Source organism: Oncorhynchus gorbuscha, linkage group LG15, assembly GCF_021184085.1.
Source record: "Oncorhynchus gorbuscha isolate QuinsamMale2020 ecotype Even-year linkage group LG15, OgorEven_v1.0, whole genome shotgun sequence".
Classification (NCBI taxonomy): domain Eukaryota; kingdom Metazoa; phylum Chordata; class Actinopteri; order Salmoniformes; family Salmonidae; genus Oncorhynchus; species Oncorhynchus gorbuscha.
The window spans coordinates 85,065,753-85,076,403 of record NC_060187.1 but is presented as its reverse complement, the minus strand read 5'-3'; the positions used below and the strand labels follow the sequence as shown (position 1 = coordinate 85,076,403).

The window sequence follows — 10,651 nt, the reverse complement described above, 5'->3', positions numbered from 1 at the left end:
GCCAACTGCAGAGTAGGCTAAGTGCTGTAGCTTCAAAATTACCTTGACGATGTATATAAATACTTTTGTGATGCATTTAGACTGTGTTCTTAGCTAAACTGTGTTTATAATTAGGCCTGCACATTTGCAACACTTCCAATGACCAGTTTGGCAATAGCTAGATGTACGTGTTGGTGTGTGCACCATTTACATTGATTAATAACGTCATATAAACTAGACTTGTGTTAATAACTGGGCCTATAAACGATGGACAAGAGTTCATATTGACCTTTTTGAACTTTGATTAGCCTATCCCACAACGTTTTTAACCACAGCCCTCCTGTTGGCTGCAGAGACAATGTTGCCATGGCTTATGTCATGTTCCTATGCTATCTGAGTGACTTAAACATTATAACAAAATCAATGGGTCCCATGCCATGCCATTTTTTTATTTACATTTTAGGTTCTCCCTGAATGTCTAGTTTAACAATTTTTGTTGTTAGTTCTCAAAGACAATCTTATTTAAAAATATATTGTTCAATTATATTTTTGACATAATTTATATATGGTTTTAGTCATTTTGAAGTTTAAACTGAAAACATTTTACCATCTGCTAAATGCATGTAGGGGAAACACTGCGAACACACACACATATACACTACTTTGTGTGGGAAACTTAGTTTCTTTATTGGAGGAGGATAAGAATATTATGTCCCAGAAATTACCTTCCCTAGTATGCATGCCATCTGTTACTGAAGTTGATTCAGTTGAGTAGACTAAGCTACCTGGTGTTTCTGAGAGGGTCATGTACCAGGTTAGTCAGACAGTATTATGAAATCTGCTCAGTGCATGTTGCCTTGGTGATGAGTTTACTCAATATAATTAAATAGTTATGAAACAGGCATTAACAGCCATAGCCTACAGTGGGTGTCTAAGATAATCACTTGTCCTGAAAAATTGTGCCCTCATCTCACAGACATCTTAAAAAGTGGTTTAGTTAATTTCCACTGCAAAATATTGTGAGTAATGCCAGAGCATTTCAGACAGAAACATTGTTTCTGTTTAACGTCAGAAACATTTTTTACTTGTTTAGGATGAGAATGACCTAGGCTGTGTCAATGCCCACTGTAACTCAAGTTGTTCAGTTGAGTATGCTAGGCTACCACGTGTTTATTCTTCGATGCAGTATTATGAAATCTGCTCTCTGCAAGTTGCCGTGGTGATAAGTTAACACAGCGTCATTGGATGGTTACAAAAGCAAAATAGTAGGCGGCTAAGCACCTATAATAAAGTCAACCATCCTTGACCCTGTGAAGTTATTCAGTTCCTCCGGACAGGGAGGGGGCTGTATCCGTGTTGTTGGGAATAGGTGTGGAGTTAGTGTGTTTGCTCTTTATGTTTGCCTGTCAAAGGGAGGGAGAGGGGTGTGGTGGCAAAGTGAAACGGGAGGCGGGACTGGTACAGCCATTGCCCAAGCCCCCTCCCTCTTTTTGCTCTCTGTCCTCGCTCTCTTTGCTCTGTCTGTCCTCGCTCTCTTTGCTCTGTCTGTCCTCGCTCTCTTTGCTCTGTCTGTCCTCGCTCTCTTTGCTCTGTCTGTCCTCGCTCTCTTTGCTCTGTCTGTCCTCGCTCTCTTTCTGCTCTGTCTGTCCTCGCTCTCTTTGCTCTGTCTGTCCTCGCTCTCTTTGCTCTGTCTGTCCTCGCTCTCTTTGCTCTGTCTGTCCTCGCTCTCTTTGCTCTGTCTGTCCTCGCTCTCTTTGCTCTGTTCTCTGTCCTCGCTCTCTTTGCTCTGTTCTCTGTCCTCGCTCTCTTTGCTCTGTTCTCTGTCCTCGCTCTCTTTGCTCTGTTCTCTGTCCTCGCTCTCTTTGCTCTGTTGTCTGTCCTCGCTCTCTTTGCTCTGTTGTCTGTCCTCGCTCTCTTTGCTCTGTTGTCTGTCCTCGCTCTCTTTGCTCTGTTGTCTGTCCTCGCTCTCTTTGCTCTGTTCTCTGTCCTCGCTCTCTTTGCTCTGTTCTCTGTCCTCGCTCTCTTTGCTCTGTTCTCTGTCCTCGCTCTCTTTGCTCTGTTGTCTGTTGCTCTCTTTGCTCTGTTCTCTGTCTCGCTCTCTTTGCTCTGTTGTCTGTCCTCGCTCTCTTTGCTCTGTTCTCTGTCCTCTGTCCTCGTCTCTCTTTGCTCTCTGTCCTGCTCTCTTTGCTCTGTTGTCTGTCCTCGCTCTCTTTGCTCTGTTCTCTGTCCTCGCTCTCTTTGCTCTGTTCTCTGTCCTCGCTCTCTTTGCTCTGTTCTCTGTCCTGTCTTTGCTCTGTTCTCTGTCTTTGCTCTGTTCTCTGTCCTCGCTCTTTCTCTTTGCTCTGTTCTCTGTCCTCGCTCTCTTTGCTCTGTTCTCTGTCCTGCTCTCTTTGCTCTGTTGTCTGTCTGCTCTCTTTCCTCTGTCCTTGCTCTCTTTGCTCTGTTTCTGTGCTCTCTTTGCTCTGTTGTCTGTCCTTGCTCTGTTGTCTGTCCTGCTCTCTTTGCTCTGTTGTCTGTCCTCTCTTTGCTCTTCTGTCTGTCCTCGCTCTCTTTGCTCTTCTGTTTGTCCTCGCTCTCTTTGCTCTGTTCTCTGTCCTCGCTCTCTTTGCTCTGTTGTCTGTCCTCGCTCTCTTTGCTCTGTTGTCTGTCCTCGCTCTCTTTGCTCTGTTGTCTGTCCTCGCTCTCTTTGCTCTGTTGTCTGTCCTCTCTCTCTTTGCTCTGTTGTCTGTCCTCGCTCTCTTTGCTCTGTTGTCTGTCCTCGCTCTCTTTGCTCTTCTGTCTGTCCTCGCTCTCTCGCTGTCCTCGTTCTATTTTTCTCTCACCTCCCCAGGCCCACCATATTCTATCGCTCTCACTGTCCCTCTTCCCCTCTCTTGCGCTCACCACATCTCTCTCTGTCCATCTTCTCTCCCTGTGCCTCTGTCTTTAGAGCTTAAATTGTACAGCTTTATCCTCACTCTCACAATCCTTCAATCCACCCCTTACCACCTGTCTAATCACAGTACCCCTCCCTCCTCTCTCTCTGTTCTTTTTCTGCCACTCCCTTGTGGACTGACATGTCTCTATTACCAGTCCTGTCTTTCTCTTTCCCAGCCTGACTGCTGTCACTCACTGTGGCCTTTTAATAAACCCACCTCTGTTCCAGACCCCTTGTTCCAGACAGCAGCACCTAGAACTTGTGTTAGGCTTTGGTGGGTTACCGTATATACAGTGCGTTCTTGACTTTGCCTTTTTCCACGTTATGTTACAGCCTTATTATAAAATGGATTAAATTTAAATTAAAATCCTCATCAATGGACACACAATACCCCGTAACGACAAAGCAAAAACAGTTTTTTTGAACATTTTGCAAATGTGTAAAACATTTCAACCTTCCCTTATTTACATAGGTATTCAGACCCTTTGCACTGAGACTCGAAATTGACCTCGGGTGCGACCTGTTTCCATTGATCAGCCTTGAGATCTTTCTACACCTTGATTGGAGTCCACCTGTGATAAATTAAATTGATTGGACATGATTTGTAAAGGCATAAACCGGTCTGTATAGAGTCCCACAGTTGACAGTGTATGTCAGAGCAAAAACCAAGCCATGAGGTCGAAGGAATTGTCCGTAGAGCTTTGAGACAGGATAGCATCTTGGCACAGATCTGGGGAAGGGTACCAAAAATGTCTGCAGTTTTGAAGGTCCCCAAGAACACAGTGGCCAGGGAGGTGACCAAGAACCCAGTTGTCACTCTGACAGAGCTCCAGGGTTCTTCTGTAGAGATGGGAGAATGTTCCAGAAGGACAACCATCTCTGCAGCATTCCACCAATCGACTTTTATGGTAGAATGGCTAGACGGAAGCCACTCCTCAGTAAAAGGCACATGGCAGCACCTAAAGGACTCTTAGTTCATGATGAAACTTAAGATTGCACTATTTGACCTGAATGCCAAGCGTCATGTCTGGAGGAAACCTGGCACCATCCCTACGGTGTATTTCCGAATGCACTGTACTTTATACCATGGTATTTGAAAATTGCCACATGAAGTTTTCAAAACAATTTAATGTTTGTAGCTACTTTTTAAGTTAATACCTGCAGTCAACTTGTGCAGTACATTAGGAGATAAAGCCGATTGCATTCTTCATTTCAGCTGTCACATTATTTAACATTATGAAGCTTACCGTAGTTCCCCAGAACAGTTGAGCCAGTCATGTGTTTGCTTGTAAATAACACAATGGGAGGAAGCAGGTCAATGTGTTCTATATCTATCAGTCTCTCTTCTGCAGCGCACATGAGATGAATTTACACTACAATTCACTATTAAATGTTTGCCATCTGATATCTTATGTCTTTCTGCCAGAAATCAAAACGTTCTGGGCTATGCTTGTATAGCATTATGAGCTGGATTTGCCTGTCTTCGCAAGTAGTTTGTTTGTTTTCATTCGTTAACATTTAGCTAACAGCATCTGTGATTTCGCTATTATTTTGTGCAAATTTTGTTAGCATTCTGGTAATAGAGGCCCAATTTGCCTTTCTTTATTTTTTTCCGCCGCCCAACCCTCCCCCCCATGCCAGTAAATCCCAGGGTGAGAGAAGGACGGTAATAGCCTGTGGTCCAATCATTTATCTGGCCCTCAGGCATTGAGTCTATACACTGGACCAGCAAATAGCCCACGTTCTATTATTAACCTAACTAGATTCAGCAGCACACTATTTTCATGCCCCCTACAGTAGGTAATGGGTAGGCTGAAGCCAGCGACTTCCTACAGTAGGTAATGGGTAGGCTGAAGCCAGCGACCATTACCTACAGTAGGCAATGGGTAGGCTGAAGCCAGCGACTTCCTACAGTAGGTAATGGTTAGGCTGAAGCCAGCGACTTCCTACAGTAGGTAATGGTTAGGCTGAAGCCAGCGACTTCCTACAGTAGGTAATGGGTAGGCTGAAGCCAGCGACTTCCTACAGTAGGTAATGGGTAGGCTGAAGCTAGCGACTTCCTACAGTAGGTAATGGGTAGGCTGAAGCCAGCGACTTCCTACAGTAGGTAATGGGTAGGCTGAAGCCAGCGACTTCCTACGGTAGGTAATGGGTAGGCTGAAGCCAGCGACTTCCTACGGTAGGTAATGGGTAGGCTGAAGCCAATACGGTAGGTAATGGGTAGGCTGAAGCCAGCGACTTCCTACGGTAGGTAATGGGTAGGCTGAAGCCAGCGACTTCCTACGGTAGGTAATGGGTAGGCTGAAGCCAGCGACTTCCTACGGTAGGTAATGGGTAGGCTGAAGCCAGCGACTTCCTACGGTAGGTAATGGGTAGGCTGAAGCCAGCGACTTCCTACGGTAGGTAATGGGTAGGCTGAAGCCAGCGACTTCCTACGGTAGGTAATGGGTAGGCTGAAGCCAGCGACTTCCTACGGTAGGTAATGGGTAGGCCGAAGCCAGCGACTTCCTACGGTAGGTAATGGGTAGGCTGAAGCCAGCGACTTCCTACGGTAGGTAATGGGTAGGCTGAAGCCAACGACTTCCTACAGTAGGTAATGGGTGGGCTTTTTCCTGAAACCCTTGTCAGGTTGCGTATTTCACTCGCTGTTGTCTTGTTCAACAATGGCCCCTCTGAACACATTGTAGAAGGACATAATAAGGCCTTTCATAAGGGCACCTGAGTCCCTGCCTCTGTATTGCAAGGTCTGTGGTCTAATCATTTATCTGGCCCTCAGGCATTGAGTCTATACACTGGACCAGCAGACCCTGCCCAGTGTCCAAGATAGCCCACGTTCTATTATTAACCTAACTAGATTCAGCAGCACACTATTTTCATGCCCCCTCAAGCAGACGGTGATAATTTGCACCACAGATCAACATTTGTCATCACCTGTTTCTGTTCTACACATGGTTAGATTGCATGTTTATACCGAATACCTACAGTTGAAGTCGGAAATTTACATACACTTTAGCTGGAGTCATTAAAACTTGTTTTTCAACCACTCCACAAATTTCTTGTTAACAAACTGTAGTTTTTGTGCATGACACAAGTAATTTTTCCAACAATTGTTTACAGACAGATTATTTCACTTATAATTCACTGTATCACAATTCCAGTGGGTCAGAAGTTTACATACACTAAGTTGACTTGTGTACAAACAATAGTACACAAGTATTAACACCATGGGACCACGTAGCTGTCATACCTCTCAGGAAGGAGATGCGTTCTGTCTCCGAGAGGTGAATGTACTTTGGTGTGAAAAGTGCAAATCAATCCCAGAACAACAGCAAAGGACCTTGTGAAGATGCTGGAGGAAACAGGTACAAAGGTATCTATATCCACAGTAAAACGAGGCCTATATCAACATAACCTGAAAGGCCGCTCAACTACTTCAGTGACTTCCTACAGTAGATAATGGGTAGGCTGATGCCAGCAACTTCCTACTTTAGGTAATGGGTAGGCTGATGCCAGCAACTTCCTACAGTAGATAATGGGTGGGCTGAAGGCAGCGACTTCCTACAGTAGATAATGGGTAGGCTGAAGCCAGCGACTTCCTACGGTAGGTAATGGGTAGGCTGAAGCCAGCGACTTCCTACGGTAGGTAATGGGTAGGCTGAAGCCAGCGACTTCCTACGGTAGGTAATGGGTAGGCTGAAGCCAGCGACTTCCTACGGTAGGTAATGGGTAGGCTGAAGCCAGCGACTTCCTAGGGTAGGTAATGGGTAGGCTGAAGCCAGCGACTTCCTACGGTAGGTAATGGGTAGGCTGAAGCCAGCGACTTCCTACGGTAGGTAATGGGTAGGCTGAAGCCAACGACTTCCTACGGTAGGTAATGGGTAGGCTGAAGCCAACGACTTCCTACGGTAGGTAATGGGTAGGCTGAAGCCAGCGACTTCCTACAGTAGGTAATGGGTGGGCTTTTTCCTGAAACCCTTGTCAGGTTGCGTATCTCACTCGCTGTTGTCTTGTTCAACAATGGCCCCTCTGAACACATTGTAGAAACACATAATAAGGCCTTTCTTAAGGGCACCTGAGTCCCTGCCTCTGTATTGCAAGGTCAGAACATTAATGATTCTAGTCATTTTCAACAGTTTCTCTTTGTGCCCCTGTGTTGTGTATAGGAGTGTTTTGCTATGTAGAAAATGTTGGATGAAATGTTTTTTTCTTTGCAAATCCTTAAGAATGACCTGCAAGGTGAGCTCTTTCATAGGCTGAAGAGTTAGGCTACAATCTCCATTGTTTGCCTGCTTACCTGGCACACCCATCAGCTGGCACACAGCATTATTCACACTGATGTGACGGTAAATGTTATAAGGCCCATGTTATTGTGTTTTTTTAACAATAGCATCTAGTAGAGGTCGACCGATTTGAATTGGAATGGACGATTTCAAGTTTTCATAACAATCGGAAATCTGTATTTTTGGGCTCCGATTTCCGATATATATATTTTTTTATATACCTTTATTTAACTAGGCAAGTCAGTTAAGAACCCATTCTTATTTTCAATGACTGCCTAGGAACGGTGGGTTAACTGACTTGCCTAGTCATTTCTCTTGCGTTCATTGCATGCGGAGTCAGGGTATAGTCAACAGTTTGGGCTGCCTGGCTCATTGCAAACTAATTTGCCAGAGTTTTACGTAATTATGACATAACATTGAAGGTTGTGCAATGTAACAAGAATATTTAGACTTAGGGATGCCAACCGAACGGTTCCGTATTTCACTGAAATAATAAATGTTTTGTTTTCGAAATGATAGTTTCCGGATTCGACCATATTAATGACCAAAGGCTCGTATTTCTGTGTGTTATTATGTTATAATTAAGTCTGATTTGATAGAGCAGTCTGACTGAGCAGCAGCAGGCCCGTAATCATTCATTCAAACAGCACTTTGGTGCGTTTTGCCAGCAGCTCTTCGCAAGCACAGCGCTGTTTATGACTTCAAACCTATCAGCCTGATGGCTGGTGTAACCCATGTGAAATGGATAGTTAGCTGGGTCTGCACTAATACCGTTTCAAACGTCACTCGCTTTTAGATTTGGAGTAGTTATTCCCCCCGCGGCTTTTGTGGAGCGATGGGTAACGATGCTTCGAGTGTGGCTGTTGTCTATGTGTTCCTGGTTCGAGCCCAGGCAGGGGCGAGGAGAGGGACAGAAACTATATTGTTACACTGGCAATACTATAGTGCCTATAAGAAGATCCAATAGTCAAAGGTATATGAAATACAAATGGTATCGAGAAATAGTCCTATAAATACTATATTAATATTATATTATTAATATATATTATTAGTCTCATGTTAAAAGGAACCACCAACTTTCATATGTTCTCATGTTCTGAGCAAGGAACTTAAACGTTAGCTTTTTTACATGGCACATATGACTTTCTTCTCCAACACTTTGTTTTTGCATTATTTAAACCAAATTGAACATGTTTCATTATTTATTTGAGGCTAAAGTGATTTTATTGATGTGTTATATGAAGTTAAAATAAGTGTTAATTCAGTATTGTTGTAATTGTCATTATTATAAATAAATTAAATAAACAAACAGGTCGATTTAATCGGTATCGGCTTTTTTGGTCCTCCAATAATCGGTATCGGCGTTGAAAAAGCATAATCGGTCGACTTCTAGCATCTAGCATTGTTCTAAGTGGAAACAAGTGGAAGTCATGCGATTTGTAGGAATTTTCCAATCTCTGTCTCCTCTTCTGTCTTGACTGCAGACTTACCCACAAGTAACAGTGACAGTCCCCAGCAGCCCTCTTGTCGGTGCAAAGAGCATTCTTTGTTTGTTCATTGGCATGGCTTCTATGTTTTGCTGAGTCACTATGAAAGCACAGCATCTTAGCCTGGCTAGCTGTTATTGAAATATTCTCTGCACACTCCTTCTCTCTACCTGGAACGTCTGGACAAAGTCAGATAATAATATTTGTATCTTTTAGTACAAAACATTCCAGTATAGAGCTGGGACGGTAAACCAAAAATGATCAACACCGATCACTTTACCGCAGGCATTTTGCTGATATTGTTCATTTACGAGCCTATACTAGAAACATTTGAAGTTTGAAATGAAGTCAGTTTACTAATATGGGTGATTGTTAATGGGACAATTGATGGCTACAACCATCAAACTAGTATATCTTTTTTTTAAATGTCATAAACCTATTATTCTATTTATCGTTATCTCATCAATTCAGGGCAATTTATTGCGATATGGATTTTTGTCCGTATCGCCCAGCTCGATTCCTGTAGTGTTCCAAAAACTCCTGGCCATCTCTTGAACTCTATTGCATTCGTGTGGTGTTTCCATTGACCTCTCACAATGTCTTGTTTGATCTCATCTCTCCTTTCCATTGACCTCTCTTGTTTGATCTCATCTCTCCTTTCCATTGACCTCTCAACAGGTCTTGTTTGATCTCATCTCTCCTTTCCATTGACCTCTCAACAGGTCTTGTTTGATCTCATCTCTCCTTTCCATTGACCTCTCAACAGGTCTTGTTTGATCTCATCTCTCCTTTCCATTGACCTCTCATTGACCTCTCAACAGGTCTTGTTTGATCTCATCTCTCCTTTCCATTGACCTCTCAACAGGTCTTGTTTGATCTCATCTCTCCTTTCCATTGACCTCTCAACAGGTCTTGTTTGATCTCATCTCTCCTTTCCATATTTGAGCTGATTGCTCCTCTTTGATCCTGGTGCTCCTCCTCCCCTATGGCTACTCAGTAGGTGTGTGTTAAAGTAGGCGTGTGTTGACCATGTTCAGATCAGACCCTGTGGAAGCACATTACTCAGATTGTACCTATTGCCTCTTATTAGCTTGAGAGAGAGAGAGACAAACTAATTAATCCAGTCAACCTGTTGATATTGACAGCAGCCTGATCTACAACGATAATGGCCGTCCAGGACCCGGACCCGGTAACTACACGTATAATAGTATGTGGCAGTCTTTCAAATCTAGCCTGTCTTTTTGTGAGAGAGGGTGTGTGTGAGACAATTTGCAGCTGTGTGTTTGGTTCTCTGTATGATAGGCCACTGATTTTCTCTTTGTTTGCTTGAGAAAGAGGGAGAAACAGATTCCCCAGACTGTGATTCAGCCACTCAACCTGTTTATATTGACAGGTAGCAGCCTGATTTACAAAGATAATGACCGACCTGGACCAGGACACAACACCTGTAGTGTGTTGTTCTCTCACCTAGCGACCATGTGATGAATGCACTACTGTAAACAGACCAGGGTTTAAATAACATTTAGGCTATTTCAATAAGGCCTTATTTCAAAGACATTTTGTAAGTATTTAGATATTTTCTCTTTGAAAATACAAGTATTTGAATATTAGAATGCATTTGTAAATAAACTTGATGTTTGGGCATGTATTTGAAAATACTCAAATACACAGACACATTTTATTTTTAAATACAAATATTTAAATACTCTATGCATTTGAACCCTGGCCTGCTTGGTCCTGTAATGGACCTGGACCCAACACCGTGTGAGTGTGTGTGACAGATTGCATCTGTGTGTTTAGTTCTCTGTGGGCTAGGTTACTGAGTTCTCTTTGTTTGCTTGGTGGTAACATAGCATAAATGCGTTTTGCCAATGGGTTAGAAAGTTTAGTCAAATTAACAGCACTGTTGTTGCACTGTGTCCATGTAGGGTTAGTCTGTCACTGTGTCCATGTAGGGTTAGTCTGTCACTGTGTCCATGTAGGGTTAG

The 10,651-nt window shown here is 43.4% G+C and overlaps 1 protein-coding gene across 3 annotated transcripts in view; it reads left to right on the top strand.

Moving 5' to 3' along the window:
* The window catches only part of atp2c1 (ATPase secretory pathway Ca2+ transporting 1), a 42,420-nt gene that overhangs the window by 1,360 nt on the left and 30,409 nt on the right, over positions 1-10,651 (top strand). Inside the window, exon 1 of one of the 3 annotated variants that reach the window (XM_046303436.1) lies at positions 9,725-9,870. The exons of 1 other annotated variant lie outside the window; for it this stretch is intronic. In XM_046303436.1, the coding sequence (XP_046159392.1) occupies positions 9,829-9,870 (42 nt within the window). In that variant the 5' untranslated portion in view covers positions 9,725-9,828. Of the gene's footprint in view, positions 1-9,724; positions 9,871-10,651 lie in introns of those variants that run through there. One more of the 3 variants, XM_046303439.1, reaches the window with a different exon arrangement.